The following is a 20,075-nucleotide window of genomic DNA, read 5'->3' on the forward strand; positions in this document are numbered from 1 at the left end:
TGTTGGAGGAGTTGGCAGGTTCCAAATGGTTTTCCAAGATTGACCTTCATAGCGGTTACCATCAGATTCGTATTAGGGAAGGTGATGAATGGAAAACCGCATTCAAAACTCCTGATGGATTGTATGAGTGGCTTGTTATGCCATTTGGAATGTCTAACGCGCCTAGCACATTTATGCGCTTGATGACCCATGTTTTGCGTCCTTATATCGGAAAGTTTTTGGTTGTGTACTTTGATGATATCCTTATCTACAGCCATTCAAAAGAGGACCATCTGCAACACCTCCGGACAATTTTTCATATGTTACGCCAGGAAAAGTTGTTTGTTAATTTGAAGAAGTGTTCTTTCCTTCAAGAACAAGTTTTATTTCTGGGATTCATTGTTTCCGCAGCTGGCATAAGTGCTGATCCTGACAAAGTTCACGCCATTGTAAATTGGCCGCTTCCTTCAACTTTAACCGAGACTCGAAGCTTTCATGGGTTAGCATCTTTTTACCGACGTTTTATTCCTAGTTTCAGTACTATAATGGCTCCTATCACAGACTGTATGAAGCAAGGCGAGTTTCGATGGACTCATGCGGCCACTCGAGCGTTTGAGGCATTAAAACAGAAAATGAAAGAAGCACCTGTCCTACGCCATCCAGAGTTGACTAAGGTTTTTGAAGTAGCATGTGACGCATCTGGGGTTGGCATTGGGGGCGTCTTAAGTCAAGAAGGACATCATGTTGCTTATTTTAGTGAGAAGCTTAATGAGACAAAGCAAAAGTATTCGACTTACGACAAGGAATTCTATGCCATAGTCCGTGCGCTACGTTATTGGCAATATTATCTGTTACCAAATGATTTTGTCTTATATTCTGATCATCAAGCGTTAAGGTATCTCTATTCTCAACGTAACGTCAGTAGCCACCATATTAAGTGGACCGAGTATCTTCAGATTTTCACCTTTGTGATTCGACATCGCCCAGGAGTTGATAATAAGGTTGCTGATGCACTCAGCCGAGTAGGCGTTATCCTTCAATCATTGACTGCACAAGTTGTGGGTTTTGATAAAATCAAAACTGAGTATTCTTCTTGTCCAGATTTTGGTCTCATTTTTCAGGAAGTTACGGCTGGAAATCGTCGTGATCATGCTGATTTTCTGCTGCGGGATGGTTATCTCTTTCGTGGAACGCAGTTATGCATTCCCCGTACCTCTTTACGTGATTTCCTTATGTGGGAATTACATGCTGGAGGTCTGGCTGGACATTTTGGTAAAGATAAGACCATTACTCTAGTTGCCGATTGATTTTATTGGCCTTCATTGAAGCGAGATGTTGCTCACATCCTAGCCCAATGTCGCACCTGTCAGTTTGCCAAGGCTAGAAAGCAAAATACTGGATTATACACTCCTTTGCCAATTACGCATGCCCCGTGGAAAGATTTAAGCATGGACTTTGTTCTTGGCCTTCCTAAAACGGCACGCGGCCATGATTCTATTCTGGTTGTCATTGACAGATTCTCTAAAATGGCTCACTTTCTGCCTTGCTCTAAAGCTGCTGATGCTTCTTATGTGGCCAAGTTATTTTTTAAAGAGGTCATTCGTCTGCATGGGCTTCCTGTTTCTATTGTTTCAGACCGTGATGTCAAGTTTGTTAGTTATTTTTGGAAGACCTTGTGGAAGCTCTTTGGTACTTCTTTAAAGTTTTCGTCGGCATTTCATCCTCAAACAAATAGTCAAACAGAAGTGGTTAATCGTAGTCTTGGAGATTTATTACGATGTTTAGTCGGTGATAAGCAGGGTAATTGGGACCTCATTCTTCCTGTAGCAGAATTTGCTTATAATAATTCTGCCAACCGAACTACAGGTAAAAGTCCTTTCGAAATTGTTTACGGTGTGATGCCACGTCCACCCATTGATCTTGCTCCCCTTCCTATTGATGCCCGTCCTTCGGAATCTGCAACTACCTTTGCTGAGCACATTCGTCGCCTACATGAAGAGGTTCGTCAGAAAATTTCTCTAAGTACGGACACATACCAACTTGCTGCCAATACTCATCGTCGCACTCAAGACTTCCAAGAAGGTGATTATGTTATGGTTCATGTTTGCCCTGAGCGATTTCCCAAACATTCTTTTAAGAAACTTCATGCTCGATCGATGGGTCCTTATCGTATCCTTCGCAAGTTGGGTGCCAATGCTTACTTGGTTGAACTTCCTTCTGATGTTCATATCAATCCCATTTTTAACGTATCTGATTTGTTTCCATACCGGGGTACTTTTACTCCTCCTGTTGCGACTGAAATAACCCATGCTATTGTTCCTCCTGCTGCTCCTCGCGTGCCTGCTTCCCATGCTGCCCCTACGGATCAAATCTCACAAGTCTTAGATCATGAAGTGGTGGCTTCAGCCCTTGGGGGGTTTTCTCGTTTTTTGGTTCGTTGGGTGGGACGTCCGGATACAAATGCTACTTGGATTACTGAAGATGAGTTTCATCAGCATGATCCTTCTCTTCTCCGTCAAGTTCAAGATGATTTGGCAGCAGCTGAAGTTACTGATGCTCGTCCTCCTATTATTCATACCTACAGTCGGCGCCATCGTCGTTAAACTCGCCAGAGTCAAGTTCTTTCAACCGGAGGAGAATGATGCAGGATGCATAGGACCTAAATTGTTTAGTTTCCTAATTTAATTGTTAGTTTCCTATATTCTTTAGTTTTCCAAATCCTAGTAGGATTTCTAAGTTTCCTATTTTATTAGGAATAGGATTTCTGTTTTAGCTGGGGATTTTAATCCTATTGTCTCTAGGTTCTAGTTTCCTATTTTATTAGGAATAGGATTTCAGTTTTAGCTGGGGATTTTAATCCTATTGTCTCTAGGTTTTAGTTTGCTATAAATACCCTGATGTAGTTCTTTAAAATTCAGATTTGAATATTGATTAAACCCTCTCTTAACTCTCTGATTTCTGTCTGCCTTCTATCTTTCTTCCTTCAGCTTCTCTTATTCTTTTCTGTCCTATTCCTCTGAGTGTTAAAACTAACACACCCAGGGCTGTGCTACATCACCACTTGTATCTATATATAAAAAGCAAAAAGCAAAGAATGGTGAAACATTCAAAATACCATAAAATGCCCTTGGTTAATGCAAACATTAAGAACTGAAATTATTGATTAAATGAGGATAATATCGTAAATTCACACCTTTTCATATTAAAAAAATTTTAATTAAAAGAAAATTCAGATAATAGATCCTATTTTTATGGAACACAACTACCCATTATCTTTTTTAATTCTAAAATAATTTTAAAAATTTTTTATGAAAAAAATAAAAAAAAAGCCTCTCAGGCGAGGAAGCGCGTGCGGAGAGGCTAGTAATTTAATTATTAATAAAATGTGCTTCTTATTTATATAAAAAATTTGAATTTTGTAACACCTCTCTACTTTGTGAAACACCACACCCTTTTTTATAACAAACAACAATTCTTTTTTTTTTTTTTAAACCACGTCTACAATCGGTGAACAAGAAATCCACCAAACATGCAACCAGAAACTTAAACAAAGACACCTCTCTACCACATTACACTTGAAATAAATATCTCTACGATACTGCTGCTTTCCAATCCAAATAGATAAAATAAAGGGTAAACTCCCTAAACTCTGATGAAGTAGATGCCCACAAGGCCAAAACCGAATCCAATCCCATAAGTAACACACAATTTATCAAAATAAACAAAAAGAAATACTATAAACATGGACTAGCAGTCCATCAGACACCTAAAACAACAATGCATATGCCATAACCCAGTAAGCACTCATTTCAAAACACCCTTCCCCTGCCCTTCAAATCAAGAACAATTACGCTAAAAGAAATGTTCTTGAAATTTTTAGAAAGGGAGGACCAAAGAGAAGCAACTATCAAGAAGTCTCAACTCTATCCCAAATTGTTCCCGCACAACACATCTAATTTTTCACTAAATATAAGTTGCATCAGGAATACAAAACACCAGATCAGACAAGCGTGTCCAATCAAATGATAGTCAAATTTATTCTCAAAATTGGAAATTTAAAGGCTTTCAAAGAACAGATTTCTCAGTTGGACAGTGTCTAGATTTTGGTTTTCACATTCAATCGCGACAGAATAAACTGGTTCAGACAACCAATCGGATTACTAGTCTCAGTAGATTGAATTTCAATAATAATCTTTGCCCTCTCTCCAACAACCACATGTTGCATGTATGCTTAGAGACTGCCACCAATTACAGAACAGAGTACAAAGGCATTGACCTAAGGGAGAAACATTTTTTCTTTCCTTTTTGGACCAGATATAATAGAAGTATGAAAGTAAAAAGATTACTAACCTAAACGACGTCGTAGTGTTTGTTTCTGTCGCGCCAATTTTTCCCTTGGGTTTTTCATATGATCATTTGCAAGATCATACTCCTGAATCCAAAAATGAATGCATCGATTACAAAGAAGAAAATTAACACTCAAAACATGAATATTTTATTTTATCAGACAAAACAAGAATAATTTACTGCGCCACAAAAGCAATTAACCAAATTAGGCAATCCTTTGGCACAAACAACTATAGGTCAAATAAAAACTTAACATCTGCCATTCCAAATGGGGTATCCACATTCTTTTTTATTTTTTTTATAAGAAACACAAATATTATTTATAAATAAAAGAAAGTGATGGGATTCACAATTATTAAAATGTTCAGCCTTATTAGTATCAGTTAATTACGTGGGCTGACCATTATCTTTTTCATTTCACAAAGTGAAAGGCCACCTAAAAACAAAACAAAAGCAAACAAAAAAGGCAACAGCAGCATAGATCCTTTCAGAAATTTAAATGTGAATAATCAATACAAAAGATTAAACGAATGTAAAAACAAAAACTGGAGAGCACTATTTCTCTTGTTAAATCCATAGTAATTTTTTTTAATATTTCTTGGCCCCTTCTCTTCTAATCACCTCTGTATTTAAAAAACTACTATCTTAATAGTTTCATTATTTTTCTTAATGTAGCAGAAATACATAAATAAATAGTTAACAATTACTAGACTTGTTTATTAACAGATCCTACTAGATTGATGTTCCCAATATTCTCCTTCCATGGATATCAACAAATATTCACAGAAAGAAAAATCAAGATCACAAAGTCAAACTTAAATATCAAAAACCAAAGGGGTAGCCCAAAAAATATACAATCACCTTCTTCACGTAAGAGCAATTATGTCAACGGTAATAAAATAGACACTGCATTACCTGTCCCCCAGATGCCAACAGAGCACCAAACTCCAAAACCTTGTTGAGATCAAAGCTGTAGTAGTTTTGAAATTTTTAAATTAGATAAACAACCATGCCTCCGCGAAGCCTCATCTATTCAAAAGCTCAGATCAAGAGCCACCCCAATAGGAAATCTAAAATTAATTACAATAATACCCACCTTCTAAATGACGTTCCAGCAACGTTAGAATCAAAAATCGGGAAAGCAACCATATCTTCAACAGCACCGGATATCCCAGCATCAGACATCTTTGATTCAATACTAGTAAAGAGTTCAATCAAAGAGGTATGCTTAACATTCTCAGCAATAGCCCCAACTGCATGAGCGGCAGCAACCCTTGTATCCCAGTTTTTGCTACGAAGATATTGGGAAACCTAATCTCAGAACGAACTAAAGTTAAAAACATACTTTTCTACTCACAATAAAAGATAGATTAACAAGTACACAAAGGAATAGCTAAGAGACAGAAACTGATATAAAACTTAGCACAAGAAACAAACAAACCATAATTCTAGTGGCAAGAGTATCTATCGGCAAAAGCCAAATTGAAAAGGAGAAAAAGATACAACAGTTTATGTGAAATGCCTTCTTACATATTCTTTCTCCCGGAATTTATGGGAATGCTTTTTACAGAAAGGCAGAAAACTTCTCTTCTATAAAAATAAAAACAAAAACAAGGTGACTTTATAATGAAAAGAAATAAGAACCATTACAACCACAGTGAGCCAGCAGCCCACCAAGACCACAACAAAAGTAAAAACAAAACAAAACAAAAGAACCTATAAACCTCCAGGTAATACAATTAACCAGCCTAAACCCAGAAGAACCAACAAAAAAACCCTAAGAAACAAGTTCAATTGGTAATGAATGTGTAGATAGCAGGCTTCACCCTCATATTCCAGTTTTACTTAGTAACTTGGAGTTCTATTAAAAACAAAAACAGAAACAATTTGTTAATGGGATTTGACATGGCATACGGATAATGTGATTGAGGTTAACTTAGAACGCCAAATAAGTTCTGGGGGAATGTTAGTCAACGTGTGGAGAAATGGGGCCACACAAACAAATTGTTAGTCAACTTATGTCAACAATGTTGTGGGGTAATGTTATTAGGGTTAAAATAAAGCTACGATTAGCATGGGTGTTTATCAAAAACGAAATTATTAGAATTTTGAGGTTGATAAATATGGGTCATTACATTTTTGGTCTTTTAGGATTTCTAAGTTGTATAATGTGGAAGATTAGGGCATGTTCGGTGACGTTTTCCCAGGCCGTTTTCACTTTTCATTCTTAGAAAACACTTGGGATTTGCAATCGGTGGTGAGGTTGAGAAAATGCAGAAAATGCTTTCCAAAAACGGATTCAAACTTTTAGTTATAATTCTGAAAACATCAAAATGTTTTCAAGAGAATATGGATTCAAAAGACAGAGCATAACCACCATCGTCAAACACCACCTAACAACCACTACACGCCAATCAAACTACAACCACCACTACAAGCCAATCAAACTACAACCACCACTACAAACCAGCCACCAGCCACCAACCAATCGCATCACCACCCAATTGAACCCAATCAACCCCACCATCAACACCACCTGTACCAAATCAAAGCACCACCACCCAATCAAAGCCACCATCAACACTACCCACAGCAAATCAAACCACCACCGTCAAACCCAACCAAACCAATCTGCCCATCAAACCACCACTGACCATCGACCTGTGGAATCATAGAGAGATCAGCGAATCCAATAAGGAAAAAAAGGGAAGCCGACGAATCCGAGAGGCAACCAGAGAGAGTTAGAGAAGGAGAGACAAAGAGAAAGAGAGAGAGGTTCAATGAATCCGAGAGGGAACCAGAGAAGGGGAGGGAGAGAAGAAACCAGAGAAGGGGAGAGAGAAAAGGAACCAGTGAAGGAGAGAAGGTGAGAAAATGAGGGTGGCGAACAAAATTTGAGTTGTTTGCCGAACAGATTCTCCCATTTTAAAAACACAAATTCATTTTTTGGTTTTCACTTTTTGAAAATATTTTATGAAAACATTTTTGAAAAATGGTACTGAATGGGCCTTAAATTCTTGATCTTTTTCCCAAAAAAAAAAATCTCGAGTGATTCGTGAGAGCTCTTGGTGTGATTCCAAGAAACTGTTGTCAGAGTGAGTCCATATTTCTCTAACTCCCTTTCTTCTCCAACTCCCTTTCTTCTCCCTCTTCATACTCAGAACATTTAATTCCAAATTCCCACCACTACAAATTATAAGCTTTACTCTATTGCACCTTCATAAACCTGAACACAGTGAGCCTAAACATCCATTTGAAAGCACCAGCCATGAGCTACACAGTTACACTGGGACTTTATTCAAGGTCTGTGGATTTCCTCAAGGGAACCAAGAAATACTAGGCATTAACTCTCAATTGTGATTTTGAAACTTCTCTCTTTTTGGGTACTGCATGATCATATCTATTATCTCTTAGAACGTACACTGTTGACTTGCTGATTGGCTTGCACCTGCTTCCATGCTTGCATTCTAAAATCATTCAGAATTTATCAGTATTCCTCTTAATTCCAAGTTGATTAACCCAGTCCGTTGATTGTTTCGTGCATTTTGCAACCCTTAAGAGCATGTGAGAGCCATACATGAAGATGTGATGTGTTATTGTAAAGGAATTCAAAAAGGTATGGACAGGTTTAAGGTCCTCTGATATTTGACATTAGCTTTGGAGGTCATGTGCAGTTTCAGCATCGTTTTGGGTTTCAAAAATTTTGTCTTTTAATACATGTATATTATTGCGGTTCAATTCTTATTATACGGCTCTTGTTCAAGTCCAGTGATAAAAAGTTTGCTTGGAATCTGGAGAGCTAACTGAAAGTAGTTTTCCTTGTGGGGCCAGCGGCTTTGAGAGAGACCATTACCATAAACTACCATACTAAGAAAGGAAAATCTTATTAAAGAAACTGGTGTTAAATTGTCTAATTGCAAGAAAGCTTTGGTCTTAAATATTCAGTGTGTAATGCTCGATAAATTTGTTGGTTTTACGGTTTGCTGCTGGAAGGGCAGATGTGATCATCAGAAGAATAGCAATTCTTTTGTGAAAGAAACAACCAAACATTTGGCAGTATTTGAAATTACACAGAACAGATTATCTTGAAAATTTTTTTGAGTGGATGGTAGCTCTTAGCAACATTTACAGTATTCTTTCCTGGATTTATGGATCTTCTCACTAACATATATCAGACCTTATCCACTTTCTGCCAGTATTAACAGAAGGCGCGAAGCTCTAGTTTGCTCTCTAAACAAAAAAAAATATAGAACAAGTTTTCATACAAATAGACATATTTAAGTCATTATTATGCTGACTTTGAAATAAACCTCACATTCTTCATAAGATGACTACGAATTTGAAATTAACATACTAAAAAGGCACATTGATTTCATTTTCAAGGCAACGGAGATGCAGGATGCTGGTGTCTCAGAATAAGCATAATGTGATTGCAAGGAAACAATTGTGGAAATCAGTAATACCTTTTTTAACAGAGAGCTCAAGTCCTGAGGATGCGACTTGGCAATATCCCCTATCTGCCGAGCAGCTGTAAATCTTGTTGCTTGGGTCGAACCAGCTATTAGAGTTGGGTTAAAGAAAAACCCAATTCAAACAATCATTTGGAAATTGAGACAATGGATAAATATAAATTACAGAGGAACCAAAAACGAGGAGGGTGGGGGGCGATGTTAGCTGATGCAAGTGGTAAATAAACTAAATGCATTCAACAATAATTCCAAAAGATAAGCAAAAGAAAAAGGTGGAAGGATACTGTCCAAGAGAGTGAGAAGGCGGTGGAGACGAGAGGACTGTTGCGCCATAATAGATCATCCCACCTCTTCTTTACACGGCGCCAATAATCTAAGTACTGGTATTAATCAAATGACCCCATACAGAACAAGTCATCAAACAAATACAATTCCGTGCTCCCTCCACAGCATCTACGAGACGTAGACGAATACTAGAAATATACACGAACTATTTCCTTCAGACACCTAAGGAGTCAAATGTATTCTGGAAAAATTGGAACAAAATCGAAAAGATTTCAGATAAAATTGAAAATTAAAGCAAGCCAAGAGGGCAATTGGGGAAGCGTTAGATCGAGCGAGTAATCAGCAGAAAAGATGGCGAAGGCACCGGTGAGACGACTTACCTGAAAAGTGCAATATCAGGCAACGCAGTGTCTCTCCTTCCTTTCTTCCTCGGTTCCTTCGTATCTTTCCCAACCGCGTTTACGGCGACTGCTATGAAATTTTTTTTTTTTTTTTTTTCCTTGTTGGCTTAGAGAGATGCTATGAATTTCCTCTTTTCTACTTTTTCCTTTCTTCAATTGTAAGATAATTCAGTTTTGTTTTGGGCTTTATATTTGGGACCACTCAACAATTGGGTCGGCCTGCATTGGGATTTCGGTTGTAATTGAGAATAAGCTTTCCGACCCAAGAAAAATAAAAATTGAGTTTGAATTACACGGAGGCCCGATGGGATCAGATTAGGCATAACCGAAACCGAAGACGGTGTCTCTAGACACCAAATCAAAGTTCATTTTTTTTGTTCGAACACCCAACCCAACCAAAGTTTTGACGTCATTGCCAATGGAGTCTTGTTTAATAAAAAATAGTTTCAACTTGTAGAGTAGTAATTTTAAGTTCGAACCTTCACGACACTAAGTATTGTGTGTGATAAATCTCCCTCCCTAATATTACTCGTACTCAAAATAAAAATTTTACATCACGTTGTCTTTATTTAGACAAAACTTACTATTATGTTGTCTATATCTACACCCAACTTTTTATACACCTTTTTTTTGGGGTTAATTTTATGCACCCTTTCCTTTCAAATGACTGATTAAACGAATTTCAAATCATAAATATCTTTTTTTTATTAATTTGAAAATGGATCATTCCAAGCCTATATATATGCTATTTTGGAGCATTTTTATTTTCTGGGGTAAATATGCTATTTTGGAAATTACTAGATGAAAAAAAAAATATTGATATATATATATATATAACTAAGCTAGAGATTGTGTCAAAAAAAAAACTAAGCTGGAGATAAATTTACAAACCGGCGTGTCTGAGTTGTCCAGACCAAAAAGAAAATGTTAGACAGGCTCATGCCTCACAGCTAGAATCAAATCAATATAAAATATTTTTGACAAAAAATAAAAGCAATATAAAATATAAATTGATCATTGGTGAAAGAAATGAATTCGCTCTATTTTTATGTAGTATGGCAAAGTTTGTTAAATCATCCATAATACATCTCACATCTCTGTGAATACCACCCGCATCAAATTAGGTCATCGTCTGAAGCTCTTACAGGTGAAAAACCTCCAGATAGATTAGACTTAACACAGACTAAAACCTGAACACATTTTTATGAACTTTCGGAACTAATCGACATGTCAATGAAATTCTAGGGGTAGTTCTATGAATACACTTGAGGTCCCCAGTTTTCATTACATCAACAGGTCCATCCAATTGTGACGAAGCATGATTCATAACTTGCCCATGTAGAGCTTCTACTTCGTTTACAGCCTGAACAAAAAAGGATAACAAAAAACAGTTGGAAAAATGCCAATCTACGTAACTTATGTTGGCACCGAGTTGATATGCAAATTTTATTGGCTCATTACACACAACTAACCTTTCAAAAGCACTTAGCACAATTAAAGATCTATTGGATAAGAATGATGTATTTTGATTCATTATGGGGTTCAGTTTCATCTATTTTTGCAGGAATTTCTGGAAGTCCTAAGAACCTTAGGGTTTGGAGAAGAGTGTTTTGGACTGACTTTCTTCTTTCCTCAATGTGTTGTATTGTTTTCTCTATCATTGCTCTTCTACATAGGTATGACTGCTGGTGCTTTCATTACTTTGAACTGTTCCTCAATTTTAACAACATTTTTGTTTCTTACCAAAAGAGGGGGGGAAATTTAATCTTACCCCATCATAACATTGTACCTCACTGTCTTTGATAGCATGCAAGTAATCTGAAAATCACAAGTAGGACATGCCCAGATTTGCTGTTAGAATAAAGAAGTAATAGCTAGAGATCGAGCTGTTACTTTAACAAAAAGATACAAACCCGAGTATGCTGTATCTTTGAATATCATCAAGCTGCACGGCATTAATATGACAGGAAAAGGATGGTGTTCATCCATTGACTTATCTGTATCAATCTTAATAACTCCCCTATCAGAATTTGTATCCTCAACATCATTTGTGCATGTGCTTTTACACAATGTCATTCTTGAATGGGGAGTAAAGTCCATAACAACAGGTGACCTGAGGGACAAGATTGCTACAACTGGATAATAAGCAGGCCCATCCTGGTGTGCCTATATGATACACAATTATTGCAAGAAGAGGCTCAGGCCAAAAGAAAAGAAGAAATGTTGTAATAAGAACATACGCATCCACCTTGCAGCTAAATAATGTAGGAAAGTATAGCAGGCTCGAATTTCCGACGGAATAATCCAACATAACACCAAAAACATTAATTCATTGGAAAACTCCTTTAGTGGACAACTGAAAAGTAATAAGTAATCAAAAGACAAGCCATCACCAAGCAGATGCATGGCAAAGTTCCAGTCACACAATAAGAATAAATCAAAAGTAAAAGAAAGTTCAAAATAATATATTTTGGTCCCTGTATCTTGCTCCACTTTTAAGTCCATAAAATTGTTAAATATCTTGATTATATTTTTGGTTCAGATTTCTGTAACCAAAGTCAGACATGAACAGGATTTTCCAATGTGTTGTAAATTTTGAGATTAGGAAACAAAGTTCTCTGCCTGATCCACTTATTCCTCCATCCCAACCAGACACCAGCCTCGTTGCAGCACAAATGCTATGGACAGAAAATCTCCATGAATTATGAGACAAAAAAATACATTTTTAATGGTTCAAATCCATAAATCCAAACATTCGGAGAAACCCAAAGGCACTTTGATGTGTTGTTCAGAGCCTCATCTTTCAAAGATCCAATCAAAAACCACATACATAGCCTTCCTTAATTCAAATCTGCACATTTTTTACCACTAATACGCAATTTTGAAGTGACTGGAAACTTACCTATGGGTTGTCAAAGCAGTGGCCGGTACACGTTTTCTTGTCAGCAATGGACTTGAAATGTATTACTTGTTCATTTTATAGGTTCAAATCCATGAAAAAGTTGTAATCCCTCCCTTTTTAATTTTCTAAACTTTGAAAAAAAATTTAAAGGACTTGTAACTGTAAGAACTAAGTTATTTCAAGGACACGGAGAAAACTGAACTAAAACAAGGACAAAAGTATGCAAATGTAAAAAGTAAGCAATGACCAATAAAAGCCTTGAGTTTCAGGCGAACCATTATGCCTTGGTCAGGAAGGTATTCATTGATAAGGACATGATTAATTGGCAATGGAAAAAGCCCTGATTCTTCATATATCTTGTATGTAATCTTGGTTAGCCATGAGGGCACTGCGAGAGAGAGAGAGAGAGAGAGAGAGAGAGAGAGAGAGATTATTGTTTCAGACAAATAATTCACAAACAATGATGAACTGGCAATATACTATCCACAATTGCTTAATCACATAGAAATTTCTAAAGACATTGCTCTATATCATTAGCTTCGCACTTCCTACAAGAAGAGGCCAACAAATTTGCCACTAAAATTATCTTCACAAATCGAGGTGAACACTAAACGAGTCTCCACATCCTATGGAAGTTCTACAAATTTAAAGCTGACTTAGGACTTGTAGAGGCAATATAATTTTTTTTGGCTGTGGAGGCAATAACTTCATGAGTTGTTGAATTGCACAGACACCACATGGACTATTTGGGCTGTGGGACTTTGCAACCGAAAAATATCTTTACAATGTCATACCCAGAATATGCTGTATAGTAATGTAGCACCTAAGTCTCCATTAAAATTGTCATTTTCTCTCTCTTCTTTCTCTTCTTCCTCTTTTTTCTTCTCTTAGTCACCCTCTTGCCCTCTCTCTTTGTCCACTATTTATCTGCTTCACTAATAGAAGGTTTACTGCTACAAAGATGGACATTCCACATGCTAGACCCATTGAAATAGCGGATATCAAATCTGGCACAGCACCTTTGGTTCTCCTATCTATTATGATTTCAATGGCCACACCAATAGGACTTGAAATACTGAATGCAAAACCCTAAGTGCATCAAAGCCATACCCAGAAACCCACCCCTATAAAAATTGCTTCTAGTGGGGTCTCACCAAACACCCAATGACACATCAATTTGTGAAATGCAAATATTCTCCACATGTGATAAAATAAATTATTTCCCACTTACAATCCTGTGGTAGAAGACCCTTTTCATGGACAGTACCGCCTGTCACTCAAACACAGGAAAAACTAATCAAAGTCAATATGATGGAGTTCCCTCTATATCTTCTAGGTATTATATGCAAGTGAAATATAAAAAACACCATATAGAAAACCAATATGCATAAACCCACATAGAACACAACCATACCCCAGTTTTGTAGCCTCCTATTCTTTAAAGATTTCCACTTCGATACAGGGGCTTCATATATCTATAAAGCAATGGAGCCAGCATACTGAGAATTTTCACCAAAAAAATAAAGCATTGGGAAAGAAGGATGGAATATGTAAGACAAATATGGATTTCTACCTTATTTAGAAGCATGGTTTGTTCATTATCCGTAATGAAGTCAGGAATGTAAATTAAAGTCGGCAGAGATCCAACTTTGAAATTATCTATAGTCTCTGTTCTTTCCATTCTCTGTCAGAACCACCACACAAGATATGGACATCAAAGCATCATAATGAAATGAACAAAAATTAAAATGAAGCAAGTGCTTAGGATAATGAGCAGAGCACAGTAGATTTCTCCCAGATTGTCAAGGCTTATAACTCACATCACCGTCTTTTATTTCACTTATTTGAATGGTGTCAGCATTTGTTGATTTTGGAGATTGTTAAGAAAAGAATGTTAAAAAACCTATAACACAATAAAAACCAGTGAAGACCAATTATATAGTGATGCAGGAGCATCAATCCTAGTCAAAAAGGGCTAAGTTTTAGATATTTTAAATAATTAAATTAAATGTTTTCCTCTCTTCATTAGGACTAGCAAAAAAGCCCGCATGATGCTGCGGGTTTTGAAATTACGTAGACAAAATAAGATTGTTTATACATACAATGAGATTTAATTTGTAGCATTATGCTTAACTAAGGAAGTATAAGTTGCAAAAAAGAAAGTAATAACATATTTTACAGGCTGCTTGTTATGTTAAAATAGTAGGCATGTTTGTATATACATTGAGATGTTAATAGTGGGAAGCAGTTATCAAAATAGCAAAATTTAGATAGTTTTGAGTAGCATGCTGTTTAATTGGGCAGGTTTTGTTTTGCATTTTCTTCATGACTTTTCTTCTCTTTGATGGAGATCTTGACCGGTTATAAAAAAGTGGGAAAATAGTAAGTGTTAGTGTTGATGAATGGGGAAAATCGAGTTAGGACAATAATCATAAACATCTAATTATGTATAAACATGAATAATATAATTTAACAATTTAATAAGAAAGTTATAAATGGTTTTCCAATCGAGGAAACACAAAGTAACGAAATTAAGAGAACTAATGAGCAAGTTCTGGATGGTTTTCCAATTGATGTAACACAAAGTAAACATATTTTAAATTCTGTGTTTATCTAAAGGAAAAGTTGAAGAGAGGTAAAAGAATCATAGTTGGATGTATTGAAGAAAAATTGAATTTTATGAAAAAGGAATAATGCGTAACCACTATTTCTTAATTTGAGCTCCCCTATATACATATATTTCACAAAATCTCAGCAAGAGAAAGTACTGTAAATCTGTTTGAAATTGAGAAGAAGGAAAAAAAGAAACAAATCATCCCTGCATATAAGAATAAGAAAAGAAACAGTGCAATAAAAATATGGCAAAAAGTTTAACCCCATAAGCTCAAACTCAATTAAGTTTACCAGAATAGACGTCTTTTTGAAGAATAGAAGGAAGCACTTCATTCAAAACACCCGTTAAAAAATTTTAATATGCTACTATGTTATTTACACATCATCGATAAACAGATTATTAAGTTATAAAAAAAAGTCTATCACAAAATTTAATCAACAAATCATAAACCCTAAATTCCAACAAATCAAATAATCATATATAGTCATCTATAATCCAACAAATCATTATCCACACACAAAATCATCAATATTCATTCAATCTAATAAATCATTATCCACAAAGAAAATCATCAATATTCATCTAATAACTCATTATAAAAATTTCAACTAACTAAAAATATTAGGCATTATCATCAATTAGGGATTTAGAGTTTAAAAATCACTTGAATATGAGCTTTTCCAAACCAATAGATTAAAATCGGAGATGGAGATGGAAGATAATGAAAACCTGGGGAAGTAAATCAAGCTTGCAGGCCAAATAAATGAGGCTCCAAGCGCAGCTCCCAACCTTTTCTGCATAAACATGAATTAATCAAACCAAACTGTCATATCAATTAATCAACACACCATTTTTTTTTTTTAAGAAACAAATTTAATTAAGACAAATGCACAAACAGAGAGAGGAAAAGAGGTACATCACAAAATTTAATCAACAAATCATAAACCCTAAATTCCAACAAATCAACAGCTTTACCATTTGACACGCCCTAAAAGAAAAATATCACACAAAAACAAATACCAAATGCACAAACCGATCCATTTGACACGCCCCTTTGCTCTCTAGCGTTTTAAAAGGTGTTATCAAGGCGCATCTCGTTGAGTGCGACGATCTGAGGCCTCCTGAAATCGCAAATGGCAAGTTACACGATTGAGGCACACACTGTGTTGTAGAGGAGGAGTTGCAGAGGTGTGTCGCTGATGGAGGCTCTGGTTCACGAATGAAGAAGACAACCCTATTTTTATTTGTCACAAACGGCGTCGTCCTTGATTTATGTTTAATGGTTTGTGTTTTTAAAAAATTCAAACTCTTCATTTTTTGTGCAAACCGTTTCAGGATTCATTGTTTGGCTTCAATTACTTGGTTGTATAATAAATATTTCATTATAATAATAATAATGTAATACCAAAAGGCTTACCTCAATGCTCCCAATTTGAAGAAGCCCGTCTGTCAAAAAAATTAAATAATAAAAAACAACAACGAAGAAGAGTCCTTGCACAACGATCTCAAATCACACTTTGATATTAGAGTTTTTGTTTAATTGGGATTTGATTGATACTACTTGTTTGTTGATCTAATCTTTTCACTGTGATAATATATTTTTATTATTAATTATGTATTTATTTTATCGTGCTAATCAATCTTTAAATTAACTAAGGGTCTGGTTTTCATAATATGTTTTTTATTGGGCAATATCAAAATCATTATTGCCCCTCTCCTGAAAAATTTCTGGATCCGCTTCTGCATGTTATTATTCTGATGTGAATCGAAACTCGAACTCGGTTCCTAGTGAAAATTGTGAAGACAGTAAGCTGTTATCGAACTATTAGTCATGTGCCCCTTTATGCTACTGAATGGGATTGGACATATAAGGTTTAGAGACACATCTGCTGAGGCTGAAGAATTTTTCAAGGAAAAGAAAATAATGAAATCGGGTGAAAGGAAAGCATGCACAAAGCTACTGGATGTGTACACAGACATCCTTCCATCTAAAGTGAAAGGAGATGGAAGCAAGTCAGTTCTATTTGATGCATGCAGGCTTGCTAAAGCCTTGCAGTCCCTGGAGTCAGATAGAGGGTGGACTAATGGGAGAAAGTGGCAGTTTGTAAGTCAAGTGTGGGTGGAGATGCTCTCTTATGCCGCCAATCAATGTCGATGGAGTGGTCCGGCTCAGCAGCTCAGGTGAGGAGGAGAGCTGCTCACCCATGTCTTTGCTCCATATTTAGGATACAGCAACCAAAAGCAGATAAAAAAAGGATTTTTTTTTTCCTTCAAGCACCCTTGGTCTTTGCTTTCCACCGTTTTATCGGCAACCAAAACAGAAATTGGGAATGATTTCCATTTCTAAGATTTCTCCAAGAAAGCAAAGTCATTGAATCGACAATTGATTAACAAAATTAATATAAGAACGATGGAAATACCTGAGATACTCTGTGAGATTCAATCCCCTTCCTGATAGAACCCAAGTGAGTCGGAAAGTGAGCACCTTGGAAGATAAGAGGAAGATCATAGCGATGAAAAAGACGAAGGCAAGGAAGTCGGTGAACAATGAAAACACAAACTGATGGAAGATCATAGATTAAATTTTTTGATAAAAAAAAAAGTGTAAATTAAAAAAAGGAAAAAATTTATGTAGGAAGCTGGGTTTCTTTTTTTTTTTTTTAAATAGAAAAAGAAAAAAACAAACAGTTTAATCATCATGTCTTTTTTGGTCATTTTACCAACTAAAAGCACTTCTGATAAAAATTTACCACACACTTTAACTACTCACAGCAGTGTTTTGAAATACAATTTACCGAACGCATAATTGTTTTTTTTTCACAGCTAATTATTATCGCAGAACAATAAAAATAGTTTTTTTTAAAAGCACAGTAATACCAAAGTAGCCCTAAAAAAGGGCCTTTAATGACAGTTCTAAAATTGTGGTTGGGTTGGGGTTGTTTGGTGGAGGCTAGAAGAAGTCGAGATGGGTGGGGTTTAGGGTTTTTTATTTTTAGTTTTTGATTGAAATTATTAATTAAAAGAGGATAATATGGTAAATTTACACTTTTTTATATTTTAAAAAATAAAAATAAAAATCAGATAATGGATTCTATTTTTATGAAACACAACTACCCATTATCTTTTTTAATTCTAAAACAAATTTAAATTTAAAAAAAAACCTCTCGCAAGCACGAAAGTGTATGGGAAGAGGCTAGTATATATAAACAAAAGGCAAAGAATGGTGAAACATTCAAAATACCATAAAATACCTTTGGTTAATTAAAATATTAAGAATTAAAATAATTAATTAAATTAGGATAATATGGTAAATTCACATTTTTTTCATATTAAAAAAATTAAAATTAAAAACAAAATCAGATAATAAGTCCTACTTTTATGGAACACTAGTCTCTTCGCACATACTTTCGTGCCTACGAGAGGCTTTTTTTAAAAAAAATTTAAATTTATTTTAGAATTAAAAAAGATAATGGATAGTTGTGTTCCATAAAAATAGGATTCATTATCTGCTTTTTCTTTCAATTTTAATTTTTTTAATATGAAAAAGTGTGAATTTACCATATTATCCTCATTTAATTAATATTTTTAATTTTTAATGTTTGAATTAACAAAGGGCATTTTTTGGTATTTTGAATGTTTCATCATTCTCTGCCTTTTGCTTTATATATATAGATAACTACCTATATTATCTTTTCTTAATTCTAAAAATAAATAAAAAAGAAAAAAGAAAACCAATTGACACATGCGTGAGCGTGTGCTAAGGGGATAGTTGTTAACTATAGCTAAACACCATGGACATATGTCAACTTTTGAGAAGGGTGGTGAGGATATACCTTAGGTTAAAGTAGTGAGCAAAAATACTCCTTTAAAATTTTAAAAGTCTACATGTCCGTCCAATCCTTGTAATTACCTTGCACGGTTGGGATCTTTCTAAAGCTTGAAGGAGGACAGGATGAAAAAGATTTTCAAGGCTGGGAAGAGAGTACTCATAATCATGAAAAGAGTAATGCTATTTAGACACACAAAATTGACCACATGAGCCACTATCTTATGTGGCAGCTGATATGGTTATGCCATGTCAATTAATGTATATTCCCATGTATATTTTATTTTTATTTACTTGTTTTTTTAATAATCCTTAAAAACAACAAAATTATAATTAATTATAATTAACCTTAGCATCTTTACGGTGCAGCAGGCTGCAGCTTCGTTCTCTACTCAACACTCTCTTCCTCCATCAAATCTACCCTTACCCAGTAACACCAGCGCACTGCTTGCCACATCTCCGAGTACCACCAAGCCGCGCGAGAAACCCGACAAATCGCATCAATCCATCTTGGAAGAACATTCATTTTTAAAATAAAAATAGTTCATATTTTGAGAATTGTTAGACTTCGATCCTTCACCAGTTGATTGGAAAGCTAATACCCCATCCCTAGCTAGCAACACACTAAAGCTTTAAAATTCTTTTTAATTCTTATACACATGACCAGAGAATATGAGATCTCAAAATCAATTCGGATTTTCTAGATAGCTAGTGAAATAGGCATTTAGATTTTTGAGTTGGATTTTCTTGATTAGTTGATTTGCAGAGTTGGGTTTGTTGAATCAAAGAATTGGTTTTCTTTTTGGAGGGAGATCGCAGGAGGATGAGAAAATACTGAAAGGGAAGGAAAAGGCAACCAAAGGGATACAACGAAGAAGATGAAAAATTGAAAATATAAATTATTTAGTTTAAAAAGGACAAAAGAAAAACACAGTTGGTCATATTTAAGTAACGTGGCATATACACATTAGCTGCCACATAAGGTGGTCAGTTAATGTGATCAATCTTATGCATCTAAATAGCATTACTGTTATGAAAAAGGGCTGGACACGGTCAAAGGGAGAGAGGGTCTGTAGGGATGTGGAAGAGGAAAAAAATGAGAGGAAGGGCGCATTGCAAGGGCCAAGATAGAAAGGGTAAGCTTTGCAGACAATAGCGGGGGATTTGAATGGTCGAGAATTGTCAATGGCATGTATATAAGAGTAGGGTGGGGGGAGATACTAAGTACACCAAATCAAACATCGTCTTCAAA

General features: G+C 35.6%; 2 protein-coding genes across 10 annotated transcripts in view; both read right to left on the minus strand.

Moving 5' to 3' along the window:
- LOC18774613 (TATA-binding protein-associated factor BTAF1) overlaps positions 1 to 9,858 on the minus strand; it is a 34,646-nt gene extending 24,788 nt beyond the window's left edge. Inside the window, exons 1-6 of one of the 2 annotated variants that reach the window (XM_020567244.1) lie at positions 9,461 to 9,858; positions 9,080 to 9,321; positions 8,790 to 8,884; positions 5,423 to 5,637; positions 5,242 to 5,296; positions 4,330 to 4,411 (exon numbers count right to left, since the gene is read on the minus strand). In XM_020567244.1, the coding sequence (XP_020422833.1) occupies positions 4,330 to 4,411; positions 5,242 to 5,296; positions 5,423 to 5,637; positions 8,790 to 8,884; positions 9,080 to 9,128 (496 nt within the window). In that variant the 5' untranslated portion in view covers positions 9,129 to 9,321; positions 9,461 to 9,858. Of the gene's footprint in view, positions 1 to 4,329; positions 4,412 to 5,241; positions 5,356 to 5,422; positions 5,638 to 8,789; positions 8,885 to 9,079; positions 9,322 to 9,460 lie in introns of those variants that run through there. The other variant, XM_007208332.2, reaches the window with a different exon arrangement.
- LOC18775167 (alpha-ketoglutarate-dependent dioxygenase alkB homolog 6) lies at positions 10,492 to 17,563 on the minus strand. 8 transcript variants are annotated; one of them, XM_020566369.1, is made up of 9 exons: positions 16,018 to 16,316; positions 15,727 to 15,786; positions 13,957 to 14,067; positions 13,798 to 13,858; positions 13,615 to 13,659; positions 12,659 to 12,771; positions 11,395 to 11,647; positions 11,253 to 11,299; positions 10,492 to 10,844 (listed from the first exon to the last, which is right to left on the minus strand). In XM_020566369.1, exons 1-9 carry the CDS (start codon positions 16,309 to 16,311, stop codon positions 10,665 to 10,667), a joined length of 1,164 nt encoding a protein of 387 aa, XP_020421958.1. In that variant the 5' UTR covers positions 16,312 to 16,316; the 3' UTR covers positions 10,492 to 10,664. The 8 variants fall into 8 exon arrangements, with proteins under 8 accessions (XP_020421958.1, XP_020421963.1, XP_020421961.1 ...); XM_020566374.1 differs by lacking the exon at positions 16,018 to 16,316 and adding an exon at positions 17,418 to 17,563 and having other exon boundaries at positions 10,505 to 10,844; positions 15,727 to 15,791; XM_020566372.1 differs by having other exon boundaries at positions 10,505 to 10,844; positions 13,957 to 14,286; positions 15,727 to 15,791; positions 16,031 to 16,308.

The sequence above is a fragment of the Prunus persica genome, chromosome G6 (assembly GCF_000346465.2).
Source record: "Prunus persica cultivar Lovell chromosome G6, Prunus_persica_NCBIv2, whole genome shotgun sequence".
Classification (NCBI taxonomy): domain Eukaryota; kingdom Viridiplantae; phylum Streptophyta; class Magnoliopsida; order Rosales; family Rosaceae; genus Prunus; species Prunus persica.

Coding starts and splice junctions, on each gene's coding strand:
- LOC18775167 (XM_020566369.1), bottom strand. CDS start 16,311: ATGAAGAGTTTGAATTTTTTAAAAACACAAACCATTAAACATAAATCA. Junction 12,772..13,614: donor GGGTCTTCTACCACAGGATT/GTAAGTGGGAAA, acceptor TCTCTCTCGCAG/TGCCCTCATGGCTAACCAAG. Junction 11,300..11,394: donor CAAAGATACAGCATACTCGG/GTTTGTATCTTT, acceptor TGTGATTTTCAG/ATTACTTGCATGCTATCAAA.